We start from the raw sequence: 19397 nt of genomic DNA, 5'->3' as shown, positions 1-19397 counted from the left end.
ATGGAGAAAGTTTCTACCCTGAGAGTTCCTTTACAGTGATTAAATTACAGGTCCACATCTCCACCCCTCCCCCAAACAAAAATTAATAGTAAATAGGAAGCACGTGTACATAGACTATTACAGGAAAAATCCAATTGTGCTTTATTTGGGCGATTTGGTAGTTATTGGGGTGATGAGCAATCAGTTAAATAAAGTAGTTACTATGTGTCAAAGGCAGCTACATGGCACAGTACATAGAGTGTTGGGCCTAGAGTCAGGAAGACTTGAGTTCAAATCTGGCTTCAGATACTTAATAGCTGTGTGGCCCTGATCAAGTCACTTAATTCTGCTTGCCTTGGTTTGCCCATCTGTAGAATGAGCTGGAGAAAGAAATGGTAAACCACTCCAGTATCTTTCCTAAGAAAACCCCAAATGGGGTCATGAAAAGTCAGATACAACTGAAAAAATGACTCAGCAACATGTGCCAGTCACTAAGAGCTGGTGAGAAAAAGGCAAAAGTAGAAATAGTTCTTGCCCTCAAGGGGATTCCATTTAAGGAGACAGCACATGCATAAATAGATCTACAGCAAATCCTTACGTAGGGAGTAAAAGGAAGGTAATCTTAGAGAGGGGGAGAAACTAGCAGCCGCAGGGCTGGGAAGTCTCCTGGAAAACCTGGAACTGGAGCTGAGTCTTACAGTAAGACTGCATAAGTGGAAAGCAGTCAGAATTTAAATTTCAGTGGAGCAGATTCATGATGGGAAAACAGACAAAAGAGGGTAATTCAGCAACTGCATTGTTTGGGGAATAGGGAGGAAGCTTGTGATGCCCCATGGATGCCTTTCTCCAATAGCTCATGGGGGCAAGGGAGAAGCGGACAGAGCAGGAGGCGTGCTCACACTGGTTGCAGCGGGCAGCCCCAGTACTGTCTCCTAGAGCCAGATGCCTTTTACTGGAGGTTGTGGTGGGCCAAAGTGCATGCCCTATGACTTTTAGACATTGTGCGGATTTATACATCCACAAGTGGAACTCCTCATATGCTCAGGAAGTGTATGAGTGTAACAAGTAGCAAAAAAATATATAGGATTTCATACAATTCAACAAATATTTATCATAAATATTGTATGCTTCATTGGTTGGCTTATTTATTGATTACTGACTGTGTGACAAAGAAGAAAACATTGCTAGCCTCAGGGTTCTTACATTCTCCTGGGGAGATACAGTATGTCCAGAATTAAGAAAGACAGCTAAGAATAAAGGATAGAGTCCTGGACTTGGAATGAGGAAGACCTGAGTTAAAAAATCTTGACTCTGGCATCTGATAGTGGATAGAGCACCAGACCTGGAGTCACAAGGACCTGAGTTCAAATCAACACATGACTCTCCTTCATGCCTGTGACATTTACTTATTCTGTGACCCTGGACAAGTTACTTAAGCTTTCTGAGCTCCAGTTTCTTCATTTTTAAAATGGGATCCTTGTAGGAGCACCCAACTCACAGGGTTGTAGTGAGGCTCAAATTCAATCCATCAGGTAAGGTTCTTTGTCTCCTCTGTTCTGTTTTAGTCTAATCTGTCTCTCTGTTTCTGTCTCTTTCTCTATCTCTCTCTGTCTTTCTCTTTCATCAGTCTCTCAGAGAGATGCCTGCAACACTCAGAGTCTGAGAATCTGGCCCAACATAACATAATCAGTCTATGGCAGACCTTGACTTAAATTCAGGTCTCACCGGCTCTGAGTCCCACTGTCCAGGCACCACTACATTCTGTCTCACCTTGATTCATGTCTTTAATCAATGAAATGGAATTTAGTTAACATGGTTAAGAAAGGCAGGGATAAGGAGCAGAAAGAAATGTGGGAAGGCCTTTCTAAAATAATGCAAAGGGGAAAAGGCAGATCCAGTAGAATGGAGAACATACTAACTATGAAAATATGTGGAAAAGTGAATGAGCATGCATTGGCAAAGAACTCTCATGGAGATTTGGAGAGAGAGGGAGAGAAAATACATTGTGATACCATTTGCCCTGAAATTAACTTAAAAGCCAAATATTACTAACTGAGCTTAGTGGTTTGTATTATTGCTAATATTGTTTCTAGTAAAATGTTTAATTTTGAAAATTGGCTTTAATCAGCAAGTCACACTTTACATACCTTTTAACAATACTGAGAAACTCAGACTCATTAAAAAAAAAGTCTTTGGGTGCATTTTGAGATCTGAAGGAAAGTTTAGAAGAGGAAATGATGCAGGGAAGAGGCCCAGCCAACATCATTTAGTAAGATAATACCTTCTACGTGAGGTGGCTCCATCCTCATTCTGACTTGTGGTTTTAAAACCTGACAATTGGTCTCAGAAAACAAGTTTTAGCAGAACAGTCTCAGGGGAATGGGGAAGAGGGGAGAGCTAAAGATGTACATTTAGCAGGTTCCTGGGCTCATAACCAAGTGGGAAAAGCCCCAAGAGAAAAGGATGTGAGCCTGGTGATGATGCCTTGACCACAGTAAAGCACTGGTTTGGGGGTCAGAACACCTAGGTTAAAATGCTTACTCTGGCATTGATTACCCATGTGATCATGAGCAAGCCACTTAACCTGTAGGGATCTCAGTTTCCTTATCTGTAAAATGAGAAAGTGGGGTTAGATGGCATGGTCTCTTCCAGCTTTAAATTGATAAGCTGGTGAATTCACAGGCTAGGTGGTGAAAAAAGCCATCCTCTTCATCCCTCCAAGGTCCAGAATCATAGATTTAGATCTGGGAGACACCTGAAAGTTGATTAATTATAGCATATCACAGAAGAAAAAAAGATCAGTGATGGGGGACTAGAAGACTTGTAGATAAGCCCTCAACACATAAGTCGTGTTATAGCTATGAACAAGTTCGCTTTTTCTTCCTCCACCTCCTCATCTGTGAGATGAGGGGTCTGAACAAAAAGGGCCTTTAGAATCTAGAATGTCTGAGTTGGAAGACTCCCTAAATTAGGGCTTCTTGACCTCTTTTCTTTTCCTGTGTCCTGGATCCCTCCTCCCAACAATTGCAAGCCTTAATATACCCCTTTAAGGTTTGCAAAGCACTTTACAAATGTTATCTCATTTGATCCCCCCGACAGCCCTGGGAGGCAGGTGCCATTATAACCATGTTGCTAATGGGGAAACTGAGGCAGATGAAGGTTAAGTGACTTGGCCGGAAATCACACAGCTAGTGAGAATCAGAAGCCAGACTTGAATTCGGTCTTTCCAGACCTTTTGGTCCATCCAGGGCTCCACCTAGCTGCCCAAGTGTTTTTAAATGCATGAAATAAAATAATAGAATTATAAAGGAAACCAATTACATTGAAATTCAGTTATCAAAATAGTTTTATAAAGTAAAAGGACCTTGGGTTAAGAACCACTGGATAGGGTAATAATGGTAAGGATAGCTTATATTTATTTTATATATTATATATAAATATTATTTATTGTATTATATATGTTTACATAATATGTATAATGCACAAATAATATATATATTTAGTATATATAGTAAATAATATATTATATTACATATTATATATATTAGAACTCTTTTCCTAAAACCCTATGAAGTGGAAGCTACACATATCATCCCCATTTTACAGAAAAGGAAACCAAGGTTCTTGAAGGAGAAAGCCAAGAATCAGAGAGGGGACATGATCTTCTTAAGGTTCTACAAATAGGAGCAGAACAAGATCCTTGTTGTTGTTCACTTGTTTTCAGTCGTATCCAACTCTGTGACCCCATTTGGGGTTTTGGCAGTATCTTGGCAGAGATACTGGAGTGATTTGCCATTTCCTTCTCTAGCTCATTTTACAGATGAAGAAACTGAGGCAAACAGAGTAAAGTGACTTTCCCAGGGTCGCACAGCTAGGAAGTGTCTAAGACTAGATTTGAACTCTAGATGAGTCTTCCTGACTCCAGGTCTAGCACCCTATGCATTGTACCATCATAATCATTTTGGAACTTGGAAGTCTTTTCATTCCTCAGCTGAAAAATAAGACATGTTAGATTAGATGCTCTCTAAGTTTCCCACCAGTGATAAAACTATTATTGTATGACTCACATAAATTCTCTGAGCCTTGTTTTCTTCATCCATCAAAAGGGGAAAATTAAACCTGCAGTGTCTTTGTTAGGTTGCTTGTGAGGCCCAAATATGATAAACAAATTTTACAAATCTTAAAGTGGTATATAAATGTTAGCTCATATTATAATTATCAATTTATGTTCTGTAGATGCCCCCTCGGGAAATGCTCCTTGTATCAATGAACATTCTTACATGGTTGTATAAAAAACACATACACGCACACACACACAAGTGCCCAAGATGTCGAGTTCATGGATGTGATTGTTACCTTTCCTGTAGTGGGTTGGTTGGTGTGTTTCCCTCTCTCCTTCTTACTTTGGGCATTCGCTCCCTTCCCCACCCCCAACCCTATTTCTGAAGCAAAAAAGGCTTAGTCCTTGGTTCACATCTGGTTCACAAAGAGAGGATTTGCATTTGAACTCATTACAACTAGAAAACATGCCTGAATGTCTTTCATGGGAAATGTCCCCTTCCTGAATGCCACATTTGTAAATCTCTTCTCTCTCTCTCTCTCTCTCTCTCTCTCTCTCTCTCTCTCTCTCTCTCCCCCCCTCCCCTCTCCTCTCCTCTCCTATCCATGCAGGTCACAGGATTGAGACTGTCTCACAGCCTGGATGATCTGGCTCTTCTCTACCTGGCCACAGTTCAAGCCATTGCTGTAAGCCTCTGAATATCTCTTTTTCTTTATTAACCAAACATTTAATATCTCTCCCTCCCACTGCCCCACCATGGAAAATTTCTTTTAAAAAAACCATAGGAAAACTTTTATGGCAAACACTCAAGTGCAAAAAAACAAATTCTCACAGTGGTCACATCCAAAAATGTCTGCTCATTCGTCCATTGCTTCTCTGGCAGGAAACAGGTAAATTCCCTCTTTTGTTAAATTGTGTTGATGATTTCCATGGACTTTGATCCAGGAACACTGCTTCACATGTCACTCCGTGCTCTAGGGGAAAAGATCCTGAATTAAAGAGGAGCTCACCAAAAAGACTTCTGACATCTTGCCCACACAGAGCGACAGGCTCCCAAAGGTCCTTTCCTACTCTGGCAATTACGCCATGTAACACAAAGTCCAAAGACATCAACTTGGAATGGTCTGGTCATTACGTGGCTTTCTTGACTGTTGATCTGACTTATTTTCCACATTTCCTTTATGGTTAAGGGAAAAGTCAGACTGTATCCTATGAGCACGGTCCACTGTCAGAAAAGCTGACAAGAAAAACAATATCCATTTGCAAGAGAAAATTAGTAAAAAAGTTCGAGTATAATTACACTCCCATTTTCATAGAGTGTTGAAGTTTAAAACCACAGAAATGTGAAGCCTTAGAGCTTTCTCCCCAAGAGAATGTAAAGTCTTTGAAAAGAGGGCCTGCTTCCTCTTCCTTTGTATCCCTAAGACCTGGCTTGGTCAATGCTTTGTGATTGATGGATTAGGGACAACTGATCATTGAAAATTAATTAGTGTTGTGTTATGATTTATGGATTCATAGACTATCAGAGTTTGAAAAGATCTAGAGCCTGCCTAGCTCAGGGAGTTATTCATCTTTTTTGGGTCCTGAACTCCTCTGGCAATCTGGTGAAACTTATAGACTTCTCAAAATAATGTTTTTACATGCATAAAATAAATTATGTAGGATTACAAAGGAAACACATTATATTGAAATAAAATTATGCAAATGCATATATTTTTTTCCAAAAGACAAGTTCACAGGTGTTGTTGATCTAGTTATTCCAGAGTTCCCCCAGTTATACCAGAGAGGTTTTGTGTCCCCATGGCCCCAGAGAAACAGAATTTGAATCCTCATCTTCAGCCTTCCAAAGGGGTGCCCTTTTGCATTTTCCTTCATTATCAAGTAATATTTATTAAGTACCTATTTATGCATATTACTGTTGCATGCTATCCAGTGTTGAATATGGTCTACAAGCAGTGGAATAATTCAAGTAACTTGCTTGATTTTATTTCATTGAATTAAAATAGGGTTAATTAATATGATTAATCAGTCAAAGCAATTGAATTATTTGGGCGTGAAGATACAGGCTAAAACAAATAATGCTGCCCCAAATCATCTTTCCAAAGAGAGGTGAGACAAAAAAAGAGAACTATATGCATCAGCCACAGATAAAATCAGTCACAAATTTAGAGGAGGAAGGCGACTTGGGTCACCGAGCCCAAAAGCCCTCATTTTACAGATGAAGACACTGAGGCCCAGGGAAGTTCTGACAGAATCACAGCATCATAGATTCAGAGAGGGAAGGAACTTCAGAGACCTTTCAGTCCAATTTCCTCATCTTACAGATAAGGAAACTGAGGCCCAATTAGGTTAAATGTCTTGCCCAAGATACCACAGGTAGCATCAAAAGTGAGACTACTTTCTGTTCTGTACCAGCTAAGGGGTGGGCACATATTTCATCAGGTATAAGACACTAAACCAAATAAGCCACTAGTTATCCTTAGCCTGATTCCCATTCCCACTGTCCCCAGAGAACGGTGAGCTTCATCTTCCCCTCATGGATCTAGGGCTACCTCCGAGGATCAGTTGGCAAGCCCTCATCCAGTTTGCTCCCCAGAAATATCAATCACCAATGTTGACTATCTCCACATCATTTTCCATTCCAGCGATCAGCACCCAACTTCCACTTTAACCAATCAATTTCTCTTCAATATCATACATTAATATCAGTTTTTTTCAAATGAATATTTATTGAAAAGATATAACAAGACTCAAAGTGTAATATGCAACCAAAATGGGGCAAAGTCTTCTATCTACAGCTTGGCCCAGGGAAAAATGGGCTCAAGCATAGTTACAAACATTTGCCCCACAAGGGAAATCACTTCCAGGTCCAGCATGGATGTCAGACCCTTTACCCACTGTGACTTGGCTGTGGAGCAGATTCTATTGCATGGCTAAGTTAAACAGGTTGGGTTGGCTCTTTCCCAGCTTCTTTTGATCTTTTTGAGATCTCATAAGGCCTCAAATCAAAGGAAAAAAGACATGTATGGTGGCTCCATCACAGATAAAAGCTTCTCTAGGAGGCTACAAGCTCATAGAGAAGGGCACTCCTCCATCTATCCTCTGAAATCAGGGAGTTGTCCTTTTATCTTGGGAGCAGTGAGAAAGAGAAAGGTAAGTTTCTTCCTTGGAGAATTTCTCCTCAATTTCTCCTGTGCGGCAGCCAGTGATTTTGCTTCAATTAATCCATTAACATCAATTAGGATTATTTTTTTGCCCAAAAGGGATATTTATGGAAAAGATACAACAAGACCCAAAGTATAGGAACATAAATCCAAAATGGGGCACACACTTCCTTCTACAGCTTAGCCCTGGGAGGGGAGTGGACTCAAACTTAGAGAAATAGCTACAAACATTCTTCTCACAACTAGATTCTAGCAACTGAAAAAAGCCAAAGGCTTTTCATAAATTCACACAGTAGGTAGGCAGCAAACAGTCACAGAATCTTTATATAGGCTTTAAGGAAGAGGACAGGATCTTCCATCATACGTGTCTGGAAATAGACTCTCCAAGCATCCTTGGGCTTTGGTACTAGGCAGCAATGAGTGCCCCTCCTTGAAGGACTGCGTTGTGGACTGACCAATCCCTCAATTCAACAGTAGCTCAGTGGGCAGGGTCTTCAAAGCCCTTCTAGTCCAAAAGAATATAACAGCACCAACACCTCCATATTCCTAGACTCCGTGCCTCTATTTGTATTAGCTTTCTGGAAGTTCTATCACACCACTGACTAACAGTGGTTTTACATTCCACTAAAACCCTCAGATCTCTTCTAAATAAACAACTGGTTCTTTTCAAATGAACTTCACTTCATGTTGGAAGTAGAGAGTAAAAACAGCCTGGTGAGTTCCATGCCCAAGCTTCACACATCATGACTTTATCTTCAATTTCTATCTGGGCAGGCTAAATGGAGAAGGAGAGTGAAAGGAAATTTATTAATCTTCATTTAAATGTTTCACGTAACATTTTAGAAATAGTTTTCCATGATTGTGTGGGCCAAGAGAAAGGCAGTAATCCAGACCCAGACTGTGTCATAGTTACTCTTTCTGGAAGAATATTACAGCAGGAGCCCTAGAGTTTTATAAATGCAGTCAATTTAAAATAACCAGTCCCGTGTTTCAAGTCCCACACACTCTGAAAATCAATTGTGGACTTAATGTACTTATCATAAGTGGCACATAGGGGTATTAACAACTTTTCGTATTTAGGCTATCCATTGTCTTAATGACCTTTAAAATATCATTGTAGGGAGGCTTTTAAGAGAAAGGCTTTTAGATAGGACTTTATTGTAGAGTGATTTGAATTAGTGTGAGTACAATTCATTTTGGAAAAGTATCTGTGTGTGCTGACCTTTAAGCAAAATGATGATGGTTTTAATGAAGCATGGAGATAACAGATACATTTCCCAGGACAGTAAATGGAGTAAAATAACATTCTGCTTCACCAGCTGAGAACAATACGCCAGCACCTATTTGTTGTTGACAAGCTGAAACTGAACAAATTCCTCCTTTGGACAGTATCAGCAATTGGGTTGTTAGTATTCTGTAGGAATAGGACAGTAATGAATGAGGAATGTAATTAAAGGTACATAGAACTGTGTGGAGCCTTTCTTTAAGTTAAAAAAAAATTTAAACCATGCTTAATTGAAAATCTTGTCCATAGGCTTTTGTCCATAGGCTGTTAATCTATAGTTTTCTTTTCAGCAGTAAACCTTTTAAAAGAAAAAAAAAATACAATTTGCATTTGAAGTCCCCAGATTTGCATTTTCTTCATGATGGGATTAAATTAACTTTTTTTCCCCCATAGTGGAATAGACTAATTTTAATTTAAATTTTACCCTGATTAAAACATTTTTTCCAGGCAGGTAAACACACAACAACTTTCCCACAATTGCCTTTGTTGGGGCATTTAGGGAGGAGGAGGAGGGATTTTACTGGCTTGGATCCCTGAGGCTTGAAGGAGAACAGGAATTCCGGCCAACAGTTAGGCACTGCCATAGTCTTCACTATAACCAGAGCAGAGATGAACCTTCAGATGGCAATTCAGGAGCGTTTATTAAGCCCCATCGATTTAAGGGGCTATGCTGTAAGAAGAGCATACACATTCAAAATTGAGGCTTTTCCCCTTAAAAACACTGACTACATTCTGTAGGAATGAGAAATGAGAACAAGGAAGTGTGTACAAAGTCATGTTAATGGTTGGGGAGGGAGTGGATCAAGAAAAGCCTTGTGTAGTAGCGACCCCAGAGCTTTATTTTGAAGTAAGTTGGGAGTTCTTGAAGGAGGAGAAGAAGATGAGGTTGCGTCCCAAACAGGGAAGACTCCAGTACAAAGGTCTGTAGGCTGGTGAGTGACATCAAAGTCTCCATTCACCACCTTCTATGAGCCAAGCATCTCACCAATGCTAAGTACTGAGACACAAAAAGATGAAAACACTCCCTTCCCTCAAGGAGATTATATTCTAAAAGGCAAGATAACATGTAAATAACTAGGTGCATACATTTCTTGTTGTTCAGTCATTTCAATTGTGTCGGACTCTTTGTGACATGATGGATTGGCTACCAAGGGAGAGGGAGTGGGTCTCTCAGCGGAGTAGAGGATTTGAGCCTGGGTGACTGGGATGGTGGTCTTCTCAACAGTAATAGTAAAGTTTAGAAGAAAGGAGGATTTGGGGAGAAAGATAATAAGTTCTGATTTGGGCATGTTGAGTCTAAATGTGTTGTTTGCATTGGGAAGATTATTTTTATAGCTGGGAGACCAAGCAATTAACTAACAAGCATTTATTAAATACCTACTATGTGCCAGACTTTCTCACAAAAGGCAATGAATGAAACAGTCTGTACTCACATAGGACCTTACAATACTCCTAGTTTAGGGGAAGAGAAGGAGGGAAGGAGGAAACGAAAGATGGAAGGAAGGAAGGAAGGAAGGAAGGAAGGAAGGAAGGAAGGAAGGAAGGAAGGATGGATGGATATTTACTAGACCTTAACAAGGTATGATTGAGATGGGGGGGGGGGGTTGCCCAGCCTATCACTTAGCATGATTGAGGACTGAAGGGACACAACTTAATTGCAGGACTGGTATCTACTAAAGAATGGAAGAAATCAAGGTCACCAGGACTTTGGAAATACATGGATCTGAATAAGAACCACACGGAATTAGATAGGATACAAACTTCATAAGTTATATACAGATATTACAACTATAATGAAATGCAAAGTAATGAATTTTTGCTGATATTTTGCTGAAATTAGGTCTCCTATTAATTCCTCCACATTGTGGGGGATTTAGGGGCATGGTACCCCCGCAATCTGGAAAATCTGCATACAAATTTTTGGCCCTTCCTTTGTACCAGAGAAGAAGTCTGAATTTCTTCTTTTTCTTTTATGGGGTGTTTGCAGTACCTTATTTAAAATTTAGGTTAAGTATTTGATCACAGGCTCTGTGTTGTCTGCTGACCTTCATGTGTCGTCTGTGGCTTCCACAAAACTCCCCCCAAATTCCCATTTGATTTCTTACGTCAACCTAAGATATATAGAAACTGTGATGGGGAAAGTTGCGATGAGGAAAGGATAACTGTATTTCAGTATAAAGTTGGCACATTCAATATATTCAGTATATATTCAGTATAAAGTCAGGTTTACCCCCCAAATTCTCAGAAATTGATTACCCAGGAAGCTCAGCTCAGTCCCTGAACACTGAGGATGGGCCAGGCTTCCCTGTACATAGATTGTGGCCTTGGAAACTCAGCCATAAGACACTACTCCTGGTATGTGGGCCCTCCAAGAGTTAGGTTCAGAAGTTTATACTTCTGGTCAGTAGCACCATGGAAAGCCCAGCTGACCTGCTCTTAGCAGTATAAGTGTCCATTACCTTATATCCCACCCCCCAAACCCCGCCCAATCTTGCTAATGAACCTTTTCCTTTCAGAGGAATGTCATGTTATCTTTAAGTTTCTTGACATCTTTGAGCCCTATTTATAAAATGAGAGGGTGGAAAAATATGGTCTTCCCCCAGCTCTGACATTTACGTTTTAAGTTTTAAGATCCTTTCCTTCTTTAACATTAAGGGTTCTGTTTCATCTCTGACATTCTCTATTTCTCTGAAGGTATTTCTTAAATTCCCATTCTGTGAATTGACAACTTTGGTTACCTCTGACCCTGTTTGCCTTGGAATGTTGTGTTAAATGGGTGTGTGGGCATTTGAGGATTTGTTTTGCTTTCTTCTGTTGCTTCTCTATCACCAGCGATGCCATCTCCGGTTTTCCCTTTTAGCTTGGCACGCGTCACATTCTGGAGACCATGGAGGCAGCCGGCCATTCAATCAGAACCTTGTTTCTGTGTGGGGGTCTCAGCAAGAACCCTCTTTTTGTGCAGATGCACGCTGACATCACTGGTAAGTCAGAGAGGGACAGAAAGGCCACCGACGTGCCACTAATTAGGGACCTCAGGGTCCGTGGGACAGGGTGAGAGCTAATGCTCCTCCTTATGCTCACAGTTCTTTCAGTGTGCTAAGCCCACCTCCCCCTCCCTTGGCCAACAACACTTGAGTTCTGCTTTTCTTAACAAAACTCTCTAGGAACTCTTCTAAATCCTAGATTTTGAGCTTGAAGGCACTTCAGCAGCCATCTAGCCCAAACCCTTCACTTAGCAAAAATGAGGAGACTGAGGCCCAGAGAGATTCAGCGATAATGCTAGAATTTGAACCCAATACCTCTGACTCCAAATCAACTATTTTTTCCATTGTCCTGGGCTGTTTCTTCCACACATACTGAGATTAGTTTTTTGTTGTTATTATCTAATCCACTATTTTCTATTTTCTATTTCTTTATCTGTGTACATATTGCCCCTCCCCCATACTCATTTCCCTGATTGGAATGCCCCAGCTAAGCTACATGAGGTCCAGGATTATGGGCTTTTGTCATTATATTTCCTCCTAGAAATCTTAATGTGTACGTTGCCCATTGTGTTTCTTTTCCTGCCCTGTAGACTCATGAACATGGGGGCCTGAAGCATCATGGTATCATAGGAAAGGCACTGGGTTAGGGGTTCATCAATACAACTGTGAGTCAGCAGCCCCCCTACCCCCCCCCCCCCGTCCTGCCCCCCCCCAAACAAACAAACGAACAAACAAACAAATAAATAAGTTAATTAATTAATAAATAAGCAAAGGGCCAGGAGAGAGGCCTGCACCTACATTGCCATGATCTCGGCCTTCCGAGTTCTTACAGTTCTACTGTATAAGATACCACCTGATAAGTTCATTGATGAAAGGCCAAACCAAATGTTTAGTCACATGAGGACTGCCAGATGTTCACCATACAGATCCCAGGATCAGTCAGGGAAGAAGGACTTCTCCTCTGGTGAAATCTCATTCCTACAGGCTTCTCTTAATTGAAGATTTGTGATCAAAAGACCCAAGGGTTGAGGCTGAAACATAAAGCTGGATTTCAAGTCAACAAGTATTTGTCAAGCACTTACTATGTGCCAGGCACAGTGCTAAGCAGGAAGGACACAATAGAGGCAAAAACCGGTCCTTGCTCTGGAGAAACTCAGTCTAATGGGGAGACAACACGCTAACGATTGTATACAAACAACTGTATACAAATACACATATACAGGGTAAACTGGAGGTATTGGTGGAGAAAAGGTTCTGAGATTCAGGAGGACCAGGAAGTGCTCCTTATTTGTAGAATGTGGGTTGTTAGATGAGACTTGAGAGAGATGCCGGGGACACAGATGAGGGAAGGTCCCAGGGGGTGAAAATGCTTAGCAAATCATGTCCAAGAAGTGGCCAGAAAGCCACTGTCACTGAATCACAGAGAAGGTGAGAGGAGTGGGGTGTGTGTAAGAAGACTGAAAGGTACGAGGGGCCAGGAGACGACGAAGTGCCTTGAAGGCTAAACAAAAGGTTTAATATTTGACCCTAGAGGTGATAGGGAGTCAATGGAGGGTATTCAGTAGGGAGAATCTGAACCCAGGTCCTGGGATGCCAAAGCCAGTGCTCCTGCCCCAGCCTCACGCTGCCCCCATCCATAGAAGTCCCACTGGGTTTGTTGATGGCTTTCCCCAGGATCAGTCCTGCCTGCTGAATTCAGTTGTTTTAATTAAGAATGGTCCGGCTACTTTCTATAAAGTTGTAAACTGGAATTTGGCCTTTATTGTGTGCTCTAATAGCCAAATTGTCTTCCTGCCTTGATGTAGGCAGGAAGGAAGATGGAGATCAGCCACAGGGGAGCCCCCGTGACACAGTGCCCTGAGGCAGCCTGGACCAGGACCTTGGTACTCGGGGTACCCTCTGTTTGTCCAATGAGGTCGGTATCAAGCAGTCACCCTCCTTTATTGAATCCAGAGGAACATAAGGCCAGTTTCACTGCAGAGAGACTCAGCTTTGGAAGCTCTTCTCTGGGGGCTGAAATAAGAGGTCTATTAATAGGTATTTGGATTAAAATGTAAACTGGAATCCTTGGGCTGGAGCTAATGACCAGATACAGTCCGGTACAAAGGGCCCTTTTTCTGGGCTTGGAATTCCCCTCCCTTTGTAAGGACATTGACTGGCAGAGTAATGGCAAAGTTCATCTGCCTTCAAATGCTCTTGGTTCTGCTTAACTCATTAGTCTATCAGATAAAATAACTAGAATTCCAGAAATCTCTCCCGTCCCTTCCCCCGTCCACCCCAATTCTTTGGAGAAAAGACCAAATTTGAAAGCAGCACTGTGGAAGGCCAGGCCTCATTACTCAAACCAGTCAGAAACAACCAGACACTGACTCCTGTCTCCTTCAAATATCTTCACTGCTCAAGTTTTCCCAGGGAGGAAGAGGCATAGAGATTTGGGAAATTCCCTCTCTAGTTCACCCACAGAAAGAGAGACAACAGAGTCCTGAAACCCTCTGGAAAATGGCTTCTGATATGCAGAACCCTGTGGATGCTTAGTCTGAGAATCAGGTTGGTTGTCAAGGACAGCAGTTATTATTATCAACAATTAAAAAAAAGATCTAGCCCTTTCAGGATGAAGTTGGTAGGATGGTAGCGATATTGATGACAATGATGAAGACGATGATGATGATACACAGCTAAATATCCCTTTTTAGTCTAGACAGCAACTCTCATGAGTGTGGGGGAATTCCCGGTATGGAAATTCTCTCCACTGCTCCAGATTGGTGGCTTATCTACAACTTTGCATCTTTGAAGGTGTAATGAATGGAGGCCCAGGCTTAGACTTAAATAGGCCCAGATTCAAATCCTTCCTTAGACAAGTAATAGTTTTATGGCTGTTGACCATTCGCTTAACATTTCTCAACCTGGAAAATGGGGATAGCAATAGTTTCTGGGAATGATAATGTTAACTACTTCACAGAGTTATTCCAAGGATTAAATAAGATATTATATGTTCAAAAGTTTTGCAAAGCTTAATAAATGCGCATTATTATTTATATTATTTTTAGTGCCTTGATCCCAACATGGTGATGTCATTTTGGTCTCCTTTGAGCATGGACAACAACCAACCAATTAATATGGTTAGGGAACTGAACAGTAAAGTGAATTATCCAGAGTCACACCTAGGTCTTTCCTAGTCCGAAACCAGGCCTTTAGCCAGTATGCTGCGAATGTCACAGATGGCCTGGGTTCAAATCTTTGCTCTGATATTGACCCTGTAAATGACCTCAGAAAAGTCACTCCTTCCAAGGCTTCGGTTTCATTATTTCTAAAATGAGGGAGTTGGTATGAAGGTTCTATGACAGCCACATCTACTCAGTCATTCAGTAAATATTCATTAATCTCCAACCATGTGCCCTGTACTGGATATACAAAGAAGGGGAAAAGACAGTCCCTGTTCTCAAAGATTCACAGTCTAATGGGAAACACAACATGCAAACAATTGTGTACAAATGATAGGCAGGACAAACTAGAAATGTGCAAGACAGAGAAGGCACTAGAATTCAGGGGCGTTGGAAAAGGCTTCTGAAGGCCACTCTCTGTCTAACTGTGACTAAGTCGATTCATCTCTCTGGGCCTCCATTTCCCAGATGTGGTCGGAGATGCTGGGACTATGTGACCTCCAAGATACCTTCTGTTGTGATACAGTAGAAATAGGGATGGTTCTGGGGACAGAAGACCTGAGTTCAAATCAAGGCTCTGTCATTTTCTCTATGCTTATCCTTAGACAAATCATTTTCTCTCTCTGGCTCTCGGTTTCCTCATCTGTAAAACGAGAGGGTTGGACTGGATGACCTTTCAGTTGTAAGTCAATGATCTTGTTTCCTCAGTTAATTAACTGTCAGAGGAGATGTTTCGGTCACTAACAGTAACTGTATTATTTCTTTTATTGACTCTCTGATGGCTCAGTGTCTTTTTTCCCTGGCACCTCTACTTTAGGGCTGGCTTGCTCTAATGGGTACTGCCCCTCCACGTGTGCGTTTGTTACATCAAGGTTGTACGATCTTTCTCATGGACAGATCTTGGCCAATACCATCGAGGTCTGAGCGAGGGATTCTGGTTCATTTTTACAAGGGTGCTTGGCTGAAATTATCCCTGGACTTTAGAGTGGCTGGAATTCCTTCTTTATCCCCCAGTGGAGGGATCCCAAGTAAGGATGCCAGTAAAAACGCCCAGCTCTCTAGCCCTTTGAGGATTACAGAGGATTTTCTCGCAGGACAGAGTTGGTCTGTATGATCAGCTCCATTTTGCAGAGGAGGCGAGAAGGCTCAGGGAAGTCACGCAGCTAGTAAGTCAGGGAGCCAGGTTCTAACCCAAATGGACTCCTGCTTGTCCTGTTTTCCACCATACTGCCCTGGAATAAGATTCCTTTTGAGAATTTTCCATCTGAGGAGAGAATTTACAAAACAAAGAACAGAGATATCTCTTAAGGCCATCTTGTTTTGTTTGGTCAGGAAGGGGAAAAGAACGAGTCCTTACTATGTTCCAGTCACTGTGCTAAGCACTTTACAAATATTATGTCCACTGATCCTAACAACAATCCTGTGAGGGAGGTGCTATCATGCTCTCTATTTTACAGTGGAGAAAATTGAGGCAAACAGAGGATAAGGGACTTGCCCAGAGTCACACACCAAGTGTCAGAGTCAGGATCTGAACTCAAATCTTACTGTCTCCAGATCCAGTGCTCTAACCACTGTACCACCTATCCTTGACCCTTTTGTCATTAGAGAATTAGAGATTTAGAGCCAATTAATCTCTTCTTTTTGGAGACTGGAAACTGAGGCATAGAGCAATTAAGTGATTTCCCTAGGGCAGCAGTTTTCAAACCTTTTAGTCTTAGGATATTTTCATACTCTTATTTTAAGAAAAGGATAAATTGCTATTAATCTATTTTGCTTTTTTTAAAACATCACTACATTTTCTTCCAATATTCCTCCTCATCTTCCAAGAAAGCCATCCCATATAACAAATAGCACTTTCTTAAACAAAAGAAAAAAGAAAAGTCAGCATAATTAATCAGCACCTTCAAATAATCTGAAAATATGTGCCTTCTAGACCATTTATGTACCTCCCATCTCTGCAAGCCCTTAACACCCTTAAAAATTACTGAGGACTCAAAGAGCTTTTGTTTATGGGGGCTAAATATCTGCTGATATTTAGAAATTAAAACTCATACATTTAAAAATATTCATTTGTTAATCCATTTAAAAATAAGAATAAGCTTATTGCACATTAGCATAAATGCAATTTTTATGAAAAATAAATATATTTCCCCAAAAAGAATTAGTGAGAAGATTGGCATGGTTTTCCATATTTTTTTCAAATCCCTTGAATGTCTTCCTTAATAGAAGACAGCTGATTTCTCCTATCTGCTTCTGCATGTAATCTATTGCGATATGTTGTTTGGGTTGAAGTAGACTGCACAACATCTGGCCTCATGTAGAAGGGAGGAATATTTTAATGGGTGAATAATGGTCTAATATTGTTATGAAAATAGCCTAGATTTCATGGACCCCCCCCCCCAAAGGGTCTTGGGTCCCCCTGGAGATCTGCACTTTGAGAACCACTAGCCTAGGGAGACACAGGCAGCAAGATTGGAGCTCAATTGTTTCCAGCTCAGTCCAGTGCCCTGCATGTATCATAGCCACGGCTATAGATGACAAAGGGACTCTGGAGGTTATTTAGTCCAACTCTTTCAATTCATAGATGAAGAAACTAAGGCCAAAAAAGATTGACTTACCCAACAGCACACCTAGCAAACGGCCTAGTTAGACCCAGATGTCCCCGATTCTGTCCATGTATGCCCTAGTCTAGTTCCATTGGCTTCAATGCCCAGTCATGGCCATAGAGCCTACTACTTTTATCTTCTGCTAATTATTACCCAGGAATCCTTGGTCTCCCTCTACACACCTCCACCCCCACCACCGCCCCCCACCATCACCACCACATCACCACCACCACCACCACCACGGTCCCCCCCTACCACCACCATTACTGCCAAATCTTCATCCCTAGGTAACTCCCACAATAAGATTTCCATCTTTCCATTGCATAACCACAAACTCAGAGGAAATCGAGTCCAATTACCTCATTTTGCAGACGAGTCAACTGAGGCGCAGTTGAGTTAAATGGTTTGCCCAGGTCATATAGCTATGACGTGTCTGAGGTAGAATTTGAACCCAGTTCTCAATGACAACGTCTTATGCCCTCTCTATAACGTGCTGCCGCCTCCCCAGGGAAGGAGTTGTTATTGTTTCACTGTCTTTACTGGGTTATTTTGGTTTTGATATTGTGCTTTTTTTGTCTTGGATTTGGGGGTGTTTTTTTGGTCTTTTCTCTCTAGCATCCAGGCAAGTACATAGTAGATGCTCAACTGAAGCTTATCAAATTGAATTCAATCAAATTTCAGCATGGCATGGTTAAAAAAAAAAGTTTAGCTTAGAGTTAGAAGAACTTGGTACAAAATACTGTTTTGACTGCGAACCACTAATCTCTTTGGGCCTCAGTTTCCATATCTGTAAAATAAAGGGGTTGGGCAGGAGGCATCTGTGGTCCCTTCAGGCTCTGGGAGCCTACAGATCAAATTTACGTCTCCTGGCCTCATTTCCTTCATCGGTAAAATGGGCTTGTCGGATCGGAGGCCTCCAAGGTCTCTGCCAGCTTCAGGTCTGGGATGCTGCAGATCCCTTGGGCTCCTGAGCCACTAGCTCAGGCAGGGAGCTCTTTCAGCACGGTGCATCCAGCGCATCCACAGGAGCACAGCATCGGAAGGATTGCCTCAGCCCTGGTCGCTGTTTGCCCTGAGGCATGGTGGGGAGGGAGGCTGCTGCTCCCTCTTCCTTCTTCCTTACCGAGCTGTTCCCTGTCCTGTCCAGGCTTGCCTGTCGTCCTTTCCCAAGAGGTGGAGTCAGTCTTGGTGGGGGCTGCTATACTTGGAGCCTGTGCCTCTGGGGACTTCTCTTCAGTCCAGGTACGTGCCTGCCCAGGGGCAGGGCCTGCCCGCCCCCCCCCCCCCCCAACCCGCCAGTCTCTGCTCTCTGGCTGTCAACAGCTTTTCTGAGCTCTTGGAGAGTTTACAAAACACTGGCAAGGGTATCATTAAGAAGGAGAGGCCAGAGCCCGAGGAGGAACACAGCCTTCCTGCCTCAGGCACCCACCTCTTTTCTGCTGTCTCTGGATCTTCTCCCCACCCTACACACACATACACACACACACACACACACACACACACACACACACACACACCATGCCTCCCTATATCCTGCCCCCCACACCCTTCCTTGTTTTGCATTTTTAGAAATCTCTTTGTTTTGTTATACAATGACATATGGCATTCTGAATACCCCATATCACTGTCCTCATTAAGTTCTTGTGAAGAAAATGTTCTGGGAACCTTAAAATCCTCTAGAAATATTGAGTTCTGTTTATTTAAATACATAACATAAATTGTCTACACATATGTACGTGTCCATTTTAGGTGATCTAGACATGTGCAGAAAAACACCAATACGCAATATATGCATACATATGTATGTATATATACACATCCATATATAGTTATATAATCTCTCCAACCCTCCATTTATCCATCCATCTCTATCATCTGTTTATACATGCATGTCTCTCTCTCTGCCCCCCTTCTCTCTGTGTCTCTCTCTCTGTCTGTTTCTGTCTCTCTCTCTTTGTCTCTGTCTGTCTGTCTGTCTTTCTGTCTGTCTGTCTGTCTGTCTCTCTTTCTAGCACATGTACATGGCACTCTCTCTTGCTCTGCCTCCCACACACAAACATTGCTGGTGGGTCTGATATAATGAATACTGTTTATCCAGCATGGACTCTGTTGTTTAGTTCTTCCTCTTTGTTAGTGCTATTAAAGGATCATGGAATCT

At 41.8% G+C, this 19397-nt stretch overlaps 1 protein-coding gene across 5 annotated transcripts in view; it reads left to right on the top strand.

Moving 5' to 3' along the window:
- FGGY (FGGY carbohydrate kinase domain containing) overlaps window positions 1-19397 on the top strand; it is a 512879-nt gene that overhangs the window by 417548 nt on the left and 75934 nt on the right. For 4 of the 5 annotated variants that reach the window (XM_036754773.1, XM_036754775.1, XM_036754774.1 and 1 more), the window contains exons 12-14: window positions 4651-4725; window positions 11349-11469; window positions 18387-18481. In XM_036754773.1, coding sequence (XP_036610668.1) covers window positions 4651-4725; window positions 11349-11469; window positions 18387-18481 — 291 coding nt within the window. The remainder of the gene's footprint in view (window positions 1-4650; window positions 4726-11348; window positions 11470-18386; window positions 18482-19397) is intronic. The other variant, XM_036754776.1, reaches the window with a different exon arrangement.

Source organism: Trichosurus vulpecula, chromosome 4, assembly GCF_011100635.1.
Source record: "Trichosurus vulpecula isolate mTriVul1 chromosome 4, mTriVul1.pri, whole genome shotgun sequence".
Lineage (NCBI taxonomy): Eukaryota > Metazoa > Chordata > Mammalia > Diprotodontia > Phalangeridae > Trichosurus > Trichosurus vulpecula.
The sequence above is the reverse complement of the archived record's forward strand: the minus strand, read 5'-3'. Positions and strand labels throughout refer to the sequence as shown.